Source organism: Grus americana, chromosome 3, assembly GCF_028858705.1.
Source record: "Grus americana isolate bGruAme1 chromosome 3, bGruAme1.mat, whole genome shotgun sequence".
Lineage (NCBI taxonomy): Eukaryota > Metazoa > Chordata > Aves > Gruiformes > Gruidae > Grus > Grus americana.
The window spans coordinates 70,883,489-70,903,275 of NC_072854.1; the positions used below are offsets into that span (position 1 = coordinate 70,883,489).

Consider the following 19,787-nt stretch of genomic DNA (forward strand, 5'->3'; position numbering starts at 1 on the left):
GGTATTTCAGCTAAATTGCTAAAATGTAAATTTACAGGCCAACTGCATCTAGCAGGAAAAGTGGTTTTAACAAAGTCATTTGAGGACTCCTAGATGCTCTTTAAAAGCAGAAAGTGTTCTGTCTTGGGGCTGTATTTAAGAGTTACCAAGTAAGTCAAACACCTCAAAACAAGAGAAGCATGGGTACTTTTAAAACCTGAAATCAGTTTCTATCAGCACATAAAAACATACCCATAAAATCACACACTCTTCCTGCCAAGCCCCCAACCCCATTTACTGTGTTGAGCAGCTGTTCACAGTTTGCAGCTTGGGTTAAGCCTTAGCTGTACATTAAAACTGTGTATCCATCTTTTTTCACAACATACCCAGCAGCAGCTGCATCAAAGTATGAGGGGTTTTTGTTCCAACGACAAACCCGACAATCTCTTACAGAGCGAGACTATTCTTGGTACGTTACGCATGGAGAACCAAGACCAAGCTGGGAAACTGAGTGTGTCAGGAACCTAACTTGAGCTTTCACCGCACGATACACAGAGAGAGCAGAGCTCTCCTGTGACCAGACAGCACGCAGGAAACTCCCCACCTGCAACCTTGGTTTCTGCTTGAATCTGGAGATCTCATGGGGACCCTGTACAAGCGTATGCATGGCCTGAACAGGAGGGAGTTTCGTGGCAGAGGCAAGACAAGAAGTGACACAAAGCTGCCTTGGCTGTGAGAGCACCCCTATCTGTCACCTGCCTTGTCCACCACACGCCTTCATAGCTAACTGGAAAAAACTACACAGTTTGCACAATTCAAGTCTTCACCAAAATGGGTCTATTCTAACCAGTAAGGGTCACCTGGGGGAAAAAGTAAAGATGCAATTACAGAGTACACAAGGAAAACCAGAGAGGAATCTAAACTCTAAAACTGAAAACTTTTTAACAAAATTAAGACTGAATGGTAAAATTCTGTTCATATGGAGCTTTGTTAGACCACCCTTTGTAAGGATCCCAACTGTGTACACTGCTTCTATCTGTGCTTTTTTCCATCAGATGAGGCAAAGGACAACTTACAGATGATTTTCTTAGGCGGATCTGCTAGAAAGTTGTCATAAGACTAGCTGTTTGTAAAACAGCAAAGAATGCTAAGAGTTGGGGCTGTGGCCTTCCAGCCCCATTTTTGTGGGGTAATAGCTCCACTGGCTGCAGAGCCAGGCCCTGTTCTCAGGCAGCACATCAGCCCTGCTGGCTGGGTGAGCAGCTGCATATACATAACACCTCCCTACAAAAATCTCTTATATTTCTCTCTGCAAAAATAATGTATATTCAGTTCAGCCAGCACATACCAACTTCTGTGAGAAGGATGACAGTCTTGCCAATTTCGAGTGCCTGCCTGAAACAAAAATACAAGAACACTAAAACATGTAAGAACCGGTCTCTCCTTCCCCATCCTACCTTAGCCAGAGAAACTTGAGAAACAAACTTCAGCTCAAAGTTTGGTAAGGGAGGGGGAAAACCAGTTACTTTGTGCCCACCTAAAATTTATTTACTGATAGCTAAGTAACAAAGTTGCCTTGTAAAGAATGTACCCGACATTGAGACAAGACACAGATGTGTGTCCTTGGTTGTGACAATGGTTGTGGTGATCCTTTTCCAATTTATGGACCCTTCATGTGTAGACCAATTTAGAAACTGCAAAAGGCACGGGCGTGCTGAGTTTGCCAGTTTACGCTTCTCAGTCGCTTTCCCTAGTGAGCCAAGATACCGTCCAAGGAAAGTCTCCAGGCTGGAAATTACTGATGTGTGATGTCCTACCTTCCCTCACCAGACAGCATCTAACATCTGCCAAGAATCTTGTTATCCTTGTCTACAGACTGGTTTATGATACTAGCGTGAGTGACAACTACCAAAAAGAAATGTAGAGTCCGAGGTACTCAGACACAGTAAGTGATACGCACTTTGGTTTAAAAACCAAAACCACTACCCCAAATGCTTGTCATCTTGGGGGAAGAAAAGAAAGCTTAACTATCTGCCTTAACTATCTAGGAGGGGGAAAAAGTGTCTTGAAATGTATATAGCCCTAGCTGAGACAAGGATTTTTAAGAGACTGTAATTCTTTGCAATCAGCAGGGAAGCAAAGATCTTTCTTTGTTAGCCTTAGAAATTTATTTTGCCGTAACTATACACTGTATGAGGTAACCTGTTTCTCCTGATCCCCCAAGTGCCTGCCAGTGACATACTTCTTGACATCACCTGTGTACTCTGTTCTACACATAAAACCCAGGTGGCTGAATGTCAGAAAACTAAGCAACTCCAACAGTTCGGGGTCCTCCAAAGTTTTTGACAGAGTAAAGAGTTGGACAGACCTAGTCACACTGGGGGAACAGAACAAAAAATCCCCTCTGCTTGCACAGGTACAACTATGACAACTATTCCCATTTCTGATTCTTCAAACAAACTTTATTAAGCGAACTTAAAGCAAGGACAAGCATTTTTTTTCCTTCACTCTATTTTGAGCTGTTGAAGGCATCACAACTACAGCTAGCATCACCATTTGTCTCTGTTAGTGCTCAGTCATTTGCCCATTCATGTCCGTCGTCAAGCTCCAGCCACTCAAGAAATACATTTTCCAGACTGGTGAAATATGACTACTAAACAATGGTCACCGCCAATTACTATTGCCACCCAACCCCCAATACTTTTTTAACACTTTCCTAACTAAGCTTGAGTAAATGCTGATGAACTCTATATTTATTCAAAATTGTTCATTAATTATCTCATGAGCTTACAGTCACCATTTAGACGATATTACATAGTAATGTGAACACAGTATCAACGCTATTTCACTTAGAGCATCTTTCTTTACAGAATACTGCAGCTGCATGGGCTTTAAAAATGCACTCACTGCAACTGCAGTTTGAATCCTTTTTTCTAAGGAAAACAAAACATGCAAGTACATGTATTACTGTAACTTTATAGTCATGCTCCACTAAAAATGTCACTCCAGCCAAGAATGCATAGTCACGTTTGAACTTTTCCAGTTAAAAGCGTGCAGGGCCCATGTAACAGGCTAACCTGGGACTGAGGCAAAGCCAGAAAGTAGAGGGCTAATCTACACTGCAGAAGCTGTGTCAGTTCTGTTACACCAACAACTCCTGATGGAGTTGAGACTCCTAACAAGAAAAATTCTATACACACAGTTAAACCATTTCCTTAGATGATATATGTTGTACTAGCAAGAGGATTTTTTTTCCCTGGTCTAAATTGCAGCTACTCACTAGCTGTTGATAAAGCTTTGTTCTCTAGGTGTGGAAACAATTCCTAACTAACATATTGTCATGGTTTAACCTGGCCAGCAGCTAAAACAACCCCACAACCATTCGCTCACTGTTCCCCCCCTCCCCACAATGGGATGGGGGAGAGAACTGAAAAGCAAGAAAGGTAAAACTCGTGGGTTAAGATAAAGACAGTTTAATAGGACAGAGAAGGAAAAGAACAACAACAATAAAAGAATATACAAATAGAAGTCGTGTGCAGCACAATTGCTCAGCACCTGAAGCTGATGCAGAGCTAGTTCCTGAGCTGCCCCATCTCCCAGCCAACCCCCCAGTTATATACTGAGCATGACATCGTATGAAATATCCCTGTGGCCAGTTTGGGTCAGCTGTCCTGGCCGTGTCCCCTCCCAACTCCTTGTGCACCCCCCACCTTCTCATTGGCAGGGCAGTATGAGAAGCTGAAAAGTCCTTGACTGCTTGGCAACAACTAAAAACATCAGTGTGTTATCAACATTATTCTCATCCCAAATCCCAAACACAGCACTATTCCCACTGCTAGGAAGAAAATTAACTCTATCCCAGCTGAAACCAGGACACATATTGATACTGGAAAAACAGCTTAGCCTGCAGAATGACAAAGATCTAATTCCTCATTTTTTTCACCTTATACAGCGTACACAAAAGTGACTTACACACCACAGTTCTCCTTCAGCTCTAGGACAGTCAGACCTACTCACAACAAAAACCTGAAAGCTCAGATCTGCTTGGGTGCTGACCACGCACCTATCACAAACATACCCCAACAGCCTCCCCACGCCAAGTAAGCCCAGGCAAGAAAAAGCAGAGCCGTTCCACAACCGCTGCTGTATCCATACATCAGGGGTTTTTCCTGGGTATCACTTTTATGTGCTTCATGCTTCCAACGCTGTGTGAAAGACGAGCGAGATTTGGACCGAGTGTGTGGAAAATTCTAACGGGGAGGGAGAATATCCCTGGATGAAAAGGTTGGAGACTATCAGAGGTACAATATTTACTCATCTAGTGAGAAGCTACTGCAGCTGTCACGCTTCCCACCGAGCCTTCTCACCAACATAAATCAGAAGTGGAAGTGTTAGAAATGGCAGCTGTGCTAATAAAATGGATTTACGGCATTGATGTAAACTCACATTTTACTACAGCAGTACCAGCGTGGAAGCTGTGCCCCACACCTTAAGGGTTCCTGCCCATTGCCTAGGACACACGCTCCCAGCTCCCCACGGTTTCAGCAGCACCAGCAATGGTCCCGTGGGAGTGGGTCAGCAGCGCCGCAGAGAGCAAAGAGCTCTTCAGAACAGGGACTCTGCACTCTTGATTTTTCAAAAATGCTGAGAAGTTTGAAAACGCACTGAAAATCTTAGCAGTTTGAGCCTGATTAGCATCACTAGAGCTGTTAAGGTTTTGACTATAAAGATAACAATCTACTATTCCATTCCAGATCTCAGCTGAACTCTACCAAAAGGACACACTAACAGGACTTGGGTCTGTCTGGATCAAGTTCCTCCCACTGCTCAAGTGAATTTTTACTCAGGTTAGCAAACACCTTCGTCATCCTATTAACACTCAAATCATCAGCAGTATGCTCATTTACAATGCAAAATATGATCCTACCAGACAAAATTCTGTCTTTAATCTGGGTGCATGCAGACCAAAGCAAAACCAAAAACCTAGGGACTGATCCTATCATCAACAGCAATACAACTAAGAATGCTCTCAGGTGTGTAGCAGTATCTAAATCAGTCTGAATAGTCCCTTCAGAAAGTCATAAAACTAGGAAAGGAGTCCTAAACAAGTACCTCAAGAAACTGGTAAGGGGGATGGGCAGGGGGAGGAAATCAGCATTTAAAAATTAAAAGCACAATAATAACAATTAATGAGACGAGGATAAATTTTAATTACAATTTCAGCTGCATGAATTGTAACTATGTTAAAAAAATACCTCAAAAGATTAAATGGAAGTAAAATTTTTAATTCTCATCTTAAGTCACGTGTCCAAAATGCAACAGATGAACTGCTTATCACTCCCTGCGACACAGATGACATCTCTCAGGTGTAAGCATCAAAGATGTGAAGTTTGGCAGCATTAAACTCAGCACAGAAAGCCTTCTACAGATTTTGGTGGACCTCAAATTAGACTGGATTCTTTTAAATTAAGAATTGCATTATTGCAGGATTAAAGTATTGTAGACGAAACAAAGGTGCTTTAAAGCTGAATTACAAGCTTTAATAAAAAAACATAACTAAGTTAATTTTTCTCCAGTTTCAGAGATAGCACAGAGGAGAATCCCACACAAATGCCAACACAGAAGTGCTCAAGTGCAACATAGAAGAAAAAAAACAGGCCACAAAACCTGACCGCTATCTGCCAGAAACACACTGGTTTTCCTAAGTAACCCACTCAATTTAATTAACAATTATGTCACTTTCACCATCTTCCATGAGAGTGAGATAAATCATGCACTACTAAGTGACTTAAGCTCAAACGTCCATCTATTCTCTTCACTTTGTATTTAGTTTGCAGAGCTGAAATGCAAGTGAAATGTACAGGGAAAAAATTTGCCAAGTAGACTGGTTAAATACACTCCATAAACTTTTGCCATGCGCTCACATAGCAGAAATCAGAGAGCTGTTAAAAACACGTCCCTTGTAGTTCAGCACATCAGAGGTGCTCGAGGCAGGTCCTAAAGATGCAGTTCTGTTCAGCTGCTTTATTCAAAATACTGCAACAGCAGCAAACAGACTGTCAGCTTTCAGCTCCACTAAAATTAAAAATAAACTGTTGGAGTTTGAGGTTGGGTTTTTTTTGGGACTTAACTAGTTAGTTTTCAAGTGCAGCTTAACTTGGATAAATAAATTAATATTTATGAGCTACACAATGCAAATGGACTCAAGCTGTGTCTATCAAGACTCCCATTAACTTCAGTGGGAGCCTCGGAGTCAGACTCACATAAAACTGGTGTAGTCCTTGATCAATTTAAATCCTGTAAAAATAACAGTAGCCTGGGATGACTGCCATCATCTGTTCATCTACAAACCAGACAAGATACAAGACAGCACACTTGGTTTCAAGACACTGAATTAAAAGAGTTTGGGCCTTTTTTCCATAGCACATCTTATTGAATGACTGCGGAAACATCATCCCTGGTACAGCTAGCCCCCTACAAGCTTGCTTATGTAAGTACCTTAAAAAAGGTAATAATCTGGACCTAATTCAAATCACTGGCATTGTAGCCTATGCTGTTCCTAAGAAACAGCAGAAAGCACACTTAACATCAGCAGGAGTAGGCAGGGGGTGCAAAGGAACCCTCCTTAACTATTGCTGGCCAAATACCTTACCACAAGGTTTTCAACAACAACAAAGTTTCTCTCCGGAAAATGGTTTTGTCCGCGGCACTGCTCCAGTTAGCAGATGTCACCTTACAACAAGGCACAGATCTGGACCATGCCTGGACCAGTTCTCTGACTTGAAGAAATCACGCTCAAGCCCGACACAGGGCTCACCCTTCCATTTCTTCAGGGACTTCCCAGCCTCTAGATGAAGACAGCTTCCCTGCCTCCGCACTAACAGCTCTGAGTTAATAACTTCTGCAAGACCAACAATTTTTTCATGTATCGCAGTGTCCGTTGGTGCATTTATTTGTACAGTTTTATAAGCACCCATGAATTCTATAGCAAGTCTTAGATTTGGCTAAAATGAGGCCTGGCTACAGCCACCCTCCCTCCGCACTCCACCGCAACCGTCTGCCATTGCACAAAGTCGCAGATCTGATTTTTACCAAAGACTGCTACATCCCCCCTTAAAAAGCAGAGTTAAAAATACCCAGTTCAAATAGCTTGCCCACCTAAAATGGACAAAAAGCACACCCAAGCTTTCCACCCTGGTACTCTGAATAACTCCTTTTGACAAGTGAACTTGTAACCTCCCATCTGACAGTTCAACCGCAGCGCACCCACGGCAGTTTCCCAAAGACGGGCCCTCCAAACCCCCACGCCAACAGGGTCGGGCCCCGCGCTCTGCCCTTCCCGAGCACCGAACGAAGACCCCACTATAAACGACACCCGGAGAGAGGCCCGGGGTAGGCGGGCGAGGACACCGCTCACAAAGTTCGTGCCCGAGAGCCCCGGGGGACGCGGGACACCACGTCCCAGCCCCCCGCTCCGCTCCCACAGCCGCCGGTTTGTCCCCGTCTCCCCCATGCCAGGGTCCCCGGTGGCTCGGCGGGAAGCGGGGGGACGCATCCCCCGCCCGCCACCCCGAGCCTCGCTTGGCTCCGGCAGGAGCCACCCGATGCCCCCGGCGTCGAGGCCGGGCGCCCCCGGCGGCACCGGTCGCGCTGGCGGCGGGCAACCTCTGCCGCCGCGGCGAGGCCGGCAGGGCGCCGGGAAGGCGGCGGCGAACGCAGCGCCGCCCCGTCCCGTCCCCGCACGCTGCCGCGGCCCCGAGCCGGGTCCGCCGGGGAGCCGGCAGCGGCCCGGCCCGTTATTCCGCAGCCCGGGCGGCGGAGGGGAGCGTTGGCAGCGGCGGGGCCGCCCCCGCCCAGCGGCGCGGAGCAGGCGGGCTGCCCCGGTCCCCAGCCCCCAGCCCCCACCCCCCCGGGAGTTTTAAAGGGGCAGCGCGCCCGCCGCAGGATCCGCGCCCCGCTCCGCCGGGGGCGGGCGCTTTCGGCCGGGGGGTTCCCGGGAGGAGGGCGGCGGCGGCAGCGACGGGGCCGGTCCCGCCGGTGCGGCCCGCGCTGCGCGCGGCGGGCGGGGGAGGGAGGGGCGGGCGGGGGCTGGGTGGCTCCTGCTGCTGCTGCTGCCGCCACAGCGCTCGCCGCCTCCCCTCCCCCCCGGCGGGGGCTCCTCGCTGCAGCCTCTGTGCTCCGCTCTCGGTCATGTGACCCTAACGTAACCGGACAGGAAAAGCCGCCGCCGCCGCCGCCGCGCTGACTCCGTTGTTGCTGCTGCTGCTGGGCGCGGAGACGGCGGCGGCCCGCGCGGCACCAGGCGCCTCGGCGGCCCGCGCCCCCCAGGTGAGCACCGGTCGCGCTGCGCCCCGCGGGCGATCCCGGCGCAGCCCGCACGTGCGCCCGGCCCCGCCGCACCGGCCGCGGCCCGGGCTGAGGCGGCGGCGGCGGCGGGCGGGCGGGCGCGGCGGGGCCTCCTCGGCCCTACCTCCTCATTGTGTGCGAGGGGCGCCCGGCCGCGGGGTCCGGCCGCGCCGCGGCGGGCCGAGGGGGGCGCGGAGGAGGAGGAGGGCCGCGCCTGGCGCCGCTGGGGCTGCCTGGCCTCCTGACAAACCCCCGCCGGGCCGGGCCGGGCCGGGCGGCTCCATCCGGGACACAGCCCGGGGGGGGGATGGGCCCGAGGGGAGGGGAGGGCTGGGCCGAGGGAGGGAGGGGGTAGGGAGAAGGAGGGGGCCGGGGTGGGGGGCTGGTGTCGCCCGGCGCCGGGCTCGGCTCGGCCGGTTGGGGCCCGCGCGCCCTCCCTCCCTCCCGCCCGCCGCGGGGCGGCCCCCCCTCCGGCGGCATCCGGCGCAGGGAAGGGCGGGGGAGGAGGGCGCCGCGCGGAGCGGGAGGGGGCGGCCCCGCCTGTCTCTCCTCGGCAGGCTGGGCGGCCCTGGCGGCGGCGGCAGCAGCGGCGGTTCCCGTCTCGCGCGCCCTGGCGGCTCCGCTCGCGCTGCGTCTCGCGCCGTCTCCGTCCGTCCGTGCGCGCGTGGCGTGCGCGGGGGGGGGGGCGGGGGAGAGGCGGGCGGAGAGAGGGGAGGAGGGGCGGGGCGCAGCCAGTGAGAGCGGCGCGCGGCCACCCGGCCTTCCGCCCCGGCGGCCAATGGGAGGGCGCCGTCACCTGTGCCACAGAGGCCGAGCGTGACTCCGGGGAGGAGGGGGGCGGGGGAGAGGGCGGGCGGCAGGCCACGCCCCCCCGCCGCGAGCGGCGCCCTGCCGCGCGCTACGGCGCCGGCAGGCGGCGGGAGCGCCCGAGCGGCGCGCGCCCCTTCCTTCCCCCCTTTTTCCCCGCTGCCGGCGCGCGCGCGCAGGCCCGTTGCGGCGGGCGGGGCCGGGCCTGGCCCCAGCGCGGGTCTCCGGCGGCCGCCTGCCCGCCGCGCGGGAGAGGGGGCGGGGCGCGGGCAGCCCGCTGCCGAGCGGCTGCCGTTGCTCCGGAGGCGCGGGAGCTGCCAGGCGGTGAGGCGCGTTTGTGGGCGGCCGGGGCCGGGCTGGTGCCCTCTGCCGCTGAAGTGGGCTGGGGTTCGGGGGGAGGTTCGGTGTCCGCTGAGGTGTGCGCGGACAGACCGGGAAGCGCCGGGCTCTGCTTGAAGCCGGGTCAGCAGCTGTTTCCTGTCAACACGGCCGGCTTCCCCTGCCCGAACGAGTCCCGGTCTCCGCTCTCTGCTACTTCCTCATCGCTCCCAGCGTTTTTCTCCTCCACCTATTTCTCCTCTTCTGTGGCGCGGTACCGGCGCTCTCAGCCTCATGCTTGACTTGTGCCCGCTGCTTTTCCCTTTGTAGTCTCCGAAATAAACGTATGCTTTCCAAAGGGACTCAGCCTCGCGTGGTTTTTCACCCACCGCTGAGCAAATTAGGTAATGTCAGAAGTTGTGACACAGCTGAGCCAGGCCAGCCTGTCAGCCGTACAATGGAAGGACTGTCCCTATAGGGTTTCAGGGCACAAGAAGTACTTTATACAGTTGTTGAATCGGTCAGTGCTAAAATATGGCCTTGCTGGTGTTAATCATCACTTTATTTTGCTAGAGGTAACACTCCTGAACGTACACATACCTATAAGGTACCCTTCTACATATAAAAGAGACAAAGTGCTTTCCTTTACTCTTTTTCTCTGCCGTGTAATTTCCTTGGAGTGTAATTCTTCCTGTGCTTTCAGTTCAAAGCATTTAAATGTCTTTTAAATACACACAAAAACTTAGGCATTGCGCACGTGTACGAATGCCGTATCATTTTGTGAAAAGATTGATTCAGGTCTCTGATGAAGGGTAACTGCTTCAATTGCCCCAGTAACTGCTGTTTGGATAAGGGTGAAACTAAAAGCTAAACAAACTTATGATGATAGTAACTAGAAAGAATGCCTTTCTGGCTTGGGGTTTCCTCTCATCGATGGTTTGCTCTGCCTGACAAGCTTCACTGTCCAAGTATAAACCAGACTCAACACTGATGAATTAAAGAATGTAGCACACACAGAATAATCTAAATTAAAGCTACAAAAAAAAAAATCTAGCATGTTTTCCATAACATCACAAAGTCTACCTGCATGGAGGATCTTGCAGGATTAAAAATAACAATAAACATGATTTTTGTTACTGCTGACAGGAAGTATTCCCTCTTTTGGAGAGAGGGAGAGGATTTTAGCATATTGTTTATACAAAAATAATTATCCAAACAGTAATTTAGGGAGGAGAGGATGGACCTGAAGAGAGTTGGAACCTGGTGGTTTTTTTTCTCTTATTAACTGTAAGAAAATAATCAACTGCATCTTAAATTGTATTTCTTTCTTTGCCTTTACACCCCTGACTCAAACGAGTTCTGCTCTCATGGAATGCAAAGGAATGCATTTGGTCAGCCTGGTTATTTGTTTAAATACAAGGGCATTCTTCGCTGTCCAGCAAGTAGAAATACTTGTTTCTCTGATGACAACATATTGGTGTATGTGGAATACGCTTTTATTCTCTTTCCCAAAAAGCCACACTCTTGCTGTATAGAAGAAAAAAGCTGTTTGTACGTTACCTAAAATTTGGGTAATTTCCTATTAAATTTGGAGGGGGAAAAACCCCAAGACTTTTTATAAATCCACTGCTGTTGATCAACCACTTCTGGTTTCACCTTCTCTTCTGTTTATAGAGGATCTGTGCTGTTCCAGGCATAACGTGCCCAGGTGTTTTGTTGCCTTCTCTTGCTGTTTTACATGGCTACATACAGACCTCCATCACTTCATGCTTTCACTTTTTCTGCCCAAAGCTCTATTTGTTTCGGTTAAGTTTATATCCACTTGATCTTACTCGCCATACGTTCATCCATCCAACCACATGCAACTGCCCTAATAGCCAGGGAAGTATATTTTTTTTCCCAAAGTTATCAATTCTTGCTTCCAAGGCTGCCCCCAAATCCTTGAGACAAAGTTTACAGCTCTTGGGTAGTTCTTTGAGGGCAGCCTCCAGCAGCTGGTACAAGGGCAGCAGGGAGGGTGGGGGACTGCGGAAACCCTGGTTTAGGGGGGCTCAGGTTAGTGCCACGTTTCACTGTTAATTATCCTACCTTGTGCCAATGGCCAGCAATGGACGGGACCGCATCTCTCGCCCCTCGGGTTTCTTGATTTGCTAGGCGAGCATGAGGCACTCCGGCACACAGGGTCCTTACAAAATGCTGTTGTAGCTGATCTCAGTAAATAAATAAATAGTTATTGGGTGAAAAGATTGGCCCCTCCTGTTCTGATAGTCCAGAGGGCTTGCCAATACCTAGAACGAATTCATTGCTTCAGCCTGGGAAGACTCAAGTATGTATCTGGTGTTTCCCAGGAGAGGGCATAACCATCAGAAATACTTAATTATTTAATGCTGAGTTTGGATTCAGCTGGATGGACACATAACTTGTAAGTAAAAGATAGGCAGATGCACTGAAGAGGTTAAAAGTATCTAACTTGTCTTTTATTGGGTTCTGCTTTTGTCTCTCCCACCTGCTCAGGTGATATCAGAAGGGAAATTTATTTTTCCTGTTTGAACAGACAAGTGGCAGCCAAAATACTTTGTTCTTCCCATTACAAATAGGTGGTTTTACTACTTATTAATATTTCTTCTTCTCCTTTACCTATTTATGTTTCTGTATCCAAGTGTCCCCCCATGCCTTTCCAGAACTCTTTAGTCCTGGCTCTCCTCTGCTCTTTAAGCCTCAGCATATCACTTGCACCTTTATGAATCACATTGCCCATCATGAAACAGAGATCCTTGCCTACGTGTAAGGTATCATTTATACAGTAGCTTGGGATTAAGAGGTGTTACTAAAGCATGATGTATGGATATTAGAGGACAATAAGAGACATCTACTGTTGCATCTGTGCCTCTACTGTTAAGTTTTACATGGAAGTCATTTGCTTTTCAGAGTGTAAAAAAATGGATTTGGCCAACCATGGACTTATTCTGCTGCAGCAGCTAAACGCTCAGCGAGAGTTCGGTTTCCTGTGTGACTGCACAGTTGCCATTGGTGATGTCTACTTCAAGGCACACAAATCGGTCCTTGCTTCTTTCTCCAACTACTTCAAGATGTTGTTTGTTCATCAAACCAGGTAATTATAAAAAGGTTTCGCTATTTAAATGTTGTTCAGTTAGCTAAGGTAAGGAGGTCTAACAACATTGTGAAGCCTGAAAATGTTCTTTTTGTTTCTTGCTGTGACATAAGGAATATGGAATCCAGTCTTATCTGCAAACTAGACTCTCAGTTTAAAAAGTGTTAAAGTTGAACTGTGATTTATTAACACTAATGTTCTAATTTAACACAAGTCCTTTTGGCAACCTCGTCTAGTGGAGGATGTCCCTGCCTGTGGCAGGGGGGTTGGAACTAGATGGTCTTTGAGGTCCCTTCCAACCCAAAGCATTCTATGATTCTTATTCTATGATTTTTTACCCTTAAAAAAGCATAGAATTCCTAGAATTGAATATTAAAGGATCCTGTCTTTACTCTTGCACTTTCCTTCCCCCACTCACTATCCTCTACTCTGTCTTAGCACTATTCTTGACATTTCTGTAACATTATATACAGCCCAATAAGTATTTGCCAGGAGATTTTGAGAAATGGACTCATAGAAGAGGTTAATATGTTTCTTTTTTTCTTTTTTTTTTAGTTTGCCAAAGTTAGTTAAATAATAAAATACTAGAGAGTGCTGGAACAGAAGGGAGTTTATGGTTTTGTTTTTGTTTTTTTTTTTTTTTGCGGGCAGCCTTATGTGGTGGGCATTAAAAAGATACATGAAAGTGTAAGACTGTTCTAAAATTTTTTTTGTCCTTTCTTTTTCCAAATTATTTGAATTATCTCAAAAAGTTTATGTTAATTAAGTGAAAGTCGTAACTCTTTGGCTGAGAGTTCTTAGCCAAAAGTAAACATCAAGGACAGAAGTGCACTTGCACTTCTGAGACAGGACTGCGGGCAGATATATCGGTCTTGTTGCTCCATCAAGAGCACACAGTCATCTCGAAGACGTCATTGCAAAGTTTACTTTTGAGTACTATATCTGTATTGAAAAGCAGTCAGAGAGCAAGCTGAAGAAGGGTGCACCTCATGAAATGGATGAATTGGCCATAATTTCCTCCTCAGCTTGGTGACCTACTGTGGTTAGAGCATTCAGACTGCAGTGCGCAGTCATGTCCGTTTCTGGATTTCTTTCTTTTATTTAATGTTTGTTTAATGTAAGAGCTACAAATAACTGAAAAACTATTAGAATACCAGATCTTCTCCTGTTAGCTAACTGGCCTAACCAAGATGTTCCTGATTTTTCTTTCTTCTTCTGTGAACCTTGCCTCTCTCTCTGCACAGAGATCCAGCTTCAGCCAGAGGGGTGGTGGGTGTTTCAGTCCAGACCATCCTAAAGGCTGATGCACAGGGCATGCCCTCAGCTGTAGGATGGTGTTGGTTTCAGTCCTGTTAGGCTGAAGAGGGCATCACAGCCAAAGCGACTCCCTTTGTTGAGTGCTGTAACCAAGGGACTGTCAGGCTGAGCTGGTGTACCACTGGTGCTACCGTTTCTTCCTCCCTATTCAAGGAAAGAAGTTCTGCTCTGTAAGGAGCCTGGCCTCCATGGGTTAGATGTGCTCGGGCTACACCTGTTGCATCAGGTCCTCAGGGGATTAACACCCTGCCCTGCATGGTTTCTGGATCGTAATGCAGTTGAGATAAGGTGATACCACACATTTACAGAACTGTAGCTGTAAACACTAGTAAGCCAGGGAAGCCAAATAGGCAAGTGCCAGATGAATTTTAGGTGTTTTCAAGGCCAAGTACTGAGAAAAGTGTAATGGATTGTGAATTTAGAGTCCAGTGCTAGCAGGTTTTAATTTAGCTACAGGTTTGAATCCAACCAAGAAAGGGGGAAAATATCTTCACAATTTACAAAACATATTAATATACGACAACAAATCTATAATGTAACAGCAATTTAGAAAGATGTAGATTGCAATGGGACAGCTTTGTCTTTGAAGCCAGTTACTTCCCTGAGGAAAAACATGTCATCTTTCAAGTGGCCCATAAGATTAAGTCTTTCACATTGAAGCGTTTCTCTGTATTTATTGCAGATTCTGCCTTTTGTATTTAAGTAGATGCCTCTGATTTTTATCAATGCTTGAATAACCTAGATCTGGTAAAAAAGATTTCCCTTATCTTTTATTGATCATTTTGTTTCACCTTTCAGTGAATGTGTCCGTTTGAAAGCGACTGACATACAGCCAGATATCTTCAGTTATCTCTTGCATTTGATGTACACTGGGAAGATGGCACCGCAACTCATTGACCCAGTTCGACTAGAGCAGGGAATAAAGTTTCTGCATGCATATCCACTAATTCAAGAGGCCAGCCTTGCAAGTCAGGGAACTTTTTCTCACCCGGATCAAGTTTTTCCATTAGCATCTTCATTATATGGCATTCAGATTGCAGATCACCAGATAAGACATCCCACTAAGGTTACATCAGCGACTGACAAACTCGGGCGAGAACCAAGGCCACAGACATCACGGATGAACCAAGAGCAGGTTTCCGAAGGCTCCCAGCTCTCGCAGTTAGCTGCAACTCTGCCACAAGTGACCCGGACAAACATGTCCACTTCTGACCCATTGCCATCTTCTTTATCTCCAGAATTGGTATCTGCTGCTGGTAATAATTCACCTGCAGGCGAAGAGGCCAACATGGAAGCATCTTCTTCAGATGAACAGCCTGCCTCACTCACAATAGCACACGTCAAGCCAAGCATTATGAAAAGGAACGGAAGCTTCCCAAAATACTATGCCTGCCACCTCTGTGGTCGCCGGTTCAATTTGCGAAGTAGTTTGCGTGAGCACCTGCAGATCCACACGGGAGTTCCCTTCACATCTAGCCAGCAGGGAGAAAGTAATATTTCTTTGTCGCTCTGTAACAACACAGCTGATAAAGATGCCGTGGAAGTGCCTGAAGCAGGGATGATTAGTGACAGCGAGCTGCAGCAGATCTCAGACTCCCCAATAATTGATGGGCAGCAGCAGTCAGAGACACCACCCCCCTCCGATATTGCAGACATAGACAACTTGGAGCAGGCAGATCAAGAGAGGGAAGTGAAAAGACGGAAATATGAATGTTCCATCTGTGGTCGCAAATTTATTCAGAAAAGCCACTGGAGGGAGCACATGTACATACACACCGGCAAGCCCTTCAAGTGTAGCACTTGTGACAAAAGCTTTTGTAGGGCTAACCAGGCTGCCAGACACGTGTGCCTAAACCAGAGCATGGACACATACACAATGGTGGACAAACAGACTCTGGAACTCTGTACTTTTGAGGAAGGCAGTCAAATGGACAACATGCTAGTACAGACCAACAAACCCTACAAATGTAACTTGTGTGACAAAACATTTTCAACTCCCAATGAAGTAGTCAAACATTCGTGCCAAAATCAAAACTCTGTCTTTACACTAGAAGAAGATCGCTCCATTCTGCTAGGTGGTGGGGACACAGAAGCCACAGAGACTGATAATGCAGTGTTAGCCTCCATCAAAAAGGAGCAGGAAGCAGTGTTGTTAGACTGAATGTGAAACCTATATCAATTTTTTAAAGTTTCTTTACTCATTTTTTATTAAATCAATTTTTCCTCCCCCCACCTCTTACCTCACTGACCCCTGCCATCTTTTCCACAGCCTCCTTCCCGCCCTTTGTCTTCAGCAACCAGAACTGTACTGGCACATTAGGAAATTGGACTTTGCCTCTCCCACCAAAACAAACAAAAAGCTCTTCATCAAACCACAACATAATTGATTTTAATACAAAGGAATGTGTGAAAAAATAATCCAGCTAACTATGTTGATAGTATTAGTTAATCCAAATTTAATAGATTTTAAACAAAATTTAGATTGCTTAAAAGTGTATTTAGATACAATGACAAGTGTAATGAGAAACAGAGTATCAGTTTGGTAAGCAAAGACTATATATATATATATATATTAGTTTCCCTGGTAAAAGGCATTTCGAGAAGATCTGGCAAATTAAACACCATGCTTTTTAGAAGTCCACATGCAAGTTGATTAAGGTTATAACTTAAAACCCTCAGAGCTTTTCTTGATGAATGCAAAAGTCTCTGTTCATTCAGTTAAAAAGAGCTGAGGGTTTCTTTTAGCCTTATGTTTTCCTTCAAGTAGGCCTTTGGGTATCTGTTTCAGATAACATCATTGAGTCAAGCAAAGTTGTTACTTAGTCAAATTTTGACTTAAGTAGCTGTAATAATAATGCGATGGCAATCTTTATATATATATAAAATACTGTATATATATATAAAGATTTATATATATATATATATATAAAGTGTTTGTGTGTATATTTGGTCCAGGTAAATAAATGCACACATCCTTTTTAAGTAACTGGCTGTTTACTCTCAGATTCAGCCCAGAACGTCTTTTAGCTGTTTGGTAAAACTAGTCATTGCACAGGTTACTTTTAATCAAATTTAAAATGTCCTGAGCTGTGTGCATTTTTATTGGCCTGTTGAAGAGAAGCTAATAGGTAAGTGTTGTTACCCAAGCTACAAAGGAAACTAGAGAAGTGACATACTGGTGAGCACTGTGCCATCATCAGTGCAGCACATGCATGTGTTGTTAGCTATAGGTTTGAGTCATTCTGGATGAAAGGAGAGAGAAAAGCTTTATTGCCTTACTCAGGCAAGGAATGTCTGTGATTTCATTTGGTCTAATGGCATGAGTTAAGAGGAAGAAAAAGTGGTGCAGGGATGTTCCAGCAACAGGGGATCATGGTTGTTTTAAAGTAAATCTGTAGTGCTGACAGGCAAATTCTGCTCTGTGAGAGTCCCATTATTTTCAAAGCCAAGACAAAGTCTGCAAAAACTGAAAGGGTGAATTCTGTAGTTTTAGTTACTGCTGATGGTAGCACTGCATCTTTGTGTTAAAAATCAAGTTGTTGATTCTTATTATTTTATATAGATGCCCAGATTTTTTGCTGGTAGCCTAAAAACCTAAACTGACAGCAGCAAGGAAGCCCACCGAGCAATTACTGGGCCAACAGAAGGCGTAAGCGGCCGGAATAGATGCCCTATCGTAAATGGAGACAGTGTGTGTTTTGGGGGGAGGGGCGGGAGAGGGCAAGTCACAAACCACAGCTCTTCTCTGTGTATACGTTTAAACTGAGTATCATCTTTTTGTGTATAGTTAAGTTCTCAGATTTGTAAGTTTTTATACATCATTTCATTGAATAAAAACTGAATTAAATGGGATATGATTTATTGAGTTAAAGGTGAAAGGTTGTTGGGCTTCAATCTTACTGAAGGAGCTTTTCCTGAATCCGTTTAAAAGCCAAGCAATGTATTCTGTGTATCAGACTAAAACCTCCATCATACAGATGAACAAATAGCTTACTAAAGCTTAAAACAGTGGGTTTAGCACAAAAAGTCACTATTCATTTTTTCCAGTTTATTATAACGTGATAATTATTGTAAAGTTTATTGTAAGTGGTGTTGAGTTTATTATCTCTCTTGTATTAGAGTAATAGATTTAAAATCAATTGATTTTACTTCAAAGTATAAAAGCATTTTGAGGTAAAAAAAATAACATCTTACAGAATTATTTTAGTGTTGCCCATTTTAAAACTTTTTTAGCATCTTCATCTACGAATATAATTTCTTTAAATGTGTTTTTTATTTCATCTCACTTAGTCTGAAATGCTCTCAGAGTAGGAAAGCAAAAGACTAAATCTTTCCTAATTCAGGGTAAGTTCAGCATTTGAGGTGGCTGTGGTTTAGGGGATAGTCACAAGTTCATTTCCAAAATGACTACAGCTGCTAAAGGTGCTGCCACCTCAGCTATTAGTTACTGCTTAGTCAGATGCTTCCCCCCCCCCCCCCCCCCCCGCCCCGAGCTCCAGCTCTGCCTCAGTGCAGAGCACAACAGTTTAGCCCAACTCCCCAGGTGGCTGGTTGTATCAGAAGGGTACACATGGCCACACCATTTTTGATGAGACATTCAGCAGCCCCAGGTCCTTGCCTTACTCCTGCTCTTGCCTCTCCTTCTCCACTCTGGAGAACATGATGTTTGCTCAGTCAGTTGAATAGGCTCAAGTGAACTGATTCCACTGGAAAACAACAAGTCTTAAAAAATGCTATTTTTCTGTCAAATCTGTTCCCTATTTTAGCTCTGCAGAGGGTTTCAGACAACTCACAGGTTATGCAAGGGCAGAAATGAGCAGGGAGGAGGTTTACTGAAGCTGGTGTTGCTGCTGCCAACATCCAGGGCAACGAGGATGGGAAGTGGTGACTCCCACTTGGGCAGGTCCCTCATCTGGTGGGCAGCATGGCCCTGCAAGCCGGGGTATTGCCCAGAAAGAACGAGCAGTATAGGGCAGGGAACAAGCAGCTGGGGAAGAAGTTGGTTATGACAGCACTGCTGCTGACAGAGATGTGAAATTGCAGGCTCAGCAGAGATACTTTCACCTGTTAATATTTATTCTTAAGAAATAACACTGTCAGGTAAAAAGAAAAAAAATGACAATAAAGAGATTATTTTTATATGTCTTCAGCTATGATAATGGTTTATTTTAAATACCCTTTATTGTCTGACACTCCATAGTGATGTTTAAGTTATTGCCTCTCACTGCTTGAGCAGTTTTGTTCCTCTACAATGGATTAGGAACAGTGTTCTGATTATTAACAGCTGCATCAAGAATTTTGGTAACTACAGCACAACTATAGTTTTGTTCAAGCTTCTTTGTTAAATCCCATCTGAATTATTACAATTAGAGATAACTTCAGATTTTATCTTTCAACTTTTGACTCAGAAATTTGTGACCCAGTTGTTCATTACTCATTCAAGTCTGCTCACCTGCTGAAGTTGTGAATTTTCTACCAAATGGAAGATGACAGCTTTGCAGGAACTACTGAATAATCAGTGAAAATCAGTGAAAATCTGCCATCATTCAAGGCTGTAGGCTGGACCTTCAGCCCCAGTGTATTTCCAAAGAAGTAACTCCAAAGTTAATTTCCTGGGCATGTCACTGGACAAGACACCTCTGCCTTGACTTCAGAAGTACCAAACACCTACAAATCTATCTGCTCAACAGAAAGAACATATGATTATCACTTCTGAAAGCAAAGTTTGCAGTCCTCTGCCATCAATGAATATTTTTCATCAGCTTTGTAACAAGTATCTTCTCCATCCCTGGTCTGATATCATTCTGCTTCTGCAGGGGAAGAATTTATTAGAAGATATTAATGTTACAAACATTGAATAGTTTAAGCTGTGCTTCTGTTTACACTGTAGGACATTACGTTGCTATCT

At 46.1% G+C, this 19,787-nt stretch overlaps 1 protein-coding gene across 3 annotated transcripts; it reads left to right on the forward strand.

The window, feature by feature from the left end:
• Positions 1 to 8,067: 8,067 nt before the first annotated feature.
• Positions 8,068 to 19,100, forward strand: ZBTB2 (zinc finger and BTB domain containing 2). Of its 3 annotated transcripts, XM_054822191.1 has the most exons (3): positions 8,214 to 8,307; positions 12,379 to 12,562; positions 14,678 to 19,099. In XM_054822191.1, exons 2-3 carry the CDS (start codon positions 12,390 to 12,392, stop codon positions 16,038 to 16,040), a joined length of 1,536 nt encoding a protein of 511 aa, XP_054678166.1. In that variant the 5' UTR covers positions 8,214 to 8,307; positions 12,379 to 12,389; the 3' UTR covers positions 16,041 to 19,099. The 3 variants fall into 3 exon arrangements, with proteins under 3 accessions (XP_054678164.1, XP_054678166.1, XP_054678163.1); XM_054822189.1 differs by lacking the exon at positions 12,379 to 12,562 and having other exon boundaries at positions 8,068 to 8,307; positions 14,678 to 19,100; XM_054822188.1 differs by lacking the exon at positions 8,214 to 8,307 and having other exon boundaries at positions 12,357 to 12,562.
• The last annotated feature ends 687 nt before the right edge of the window (positions 19,101 to 19,787 follow it).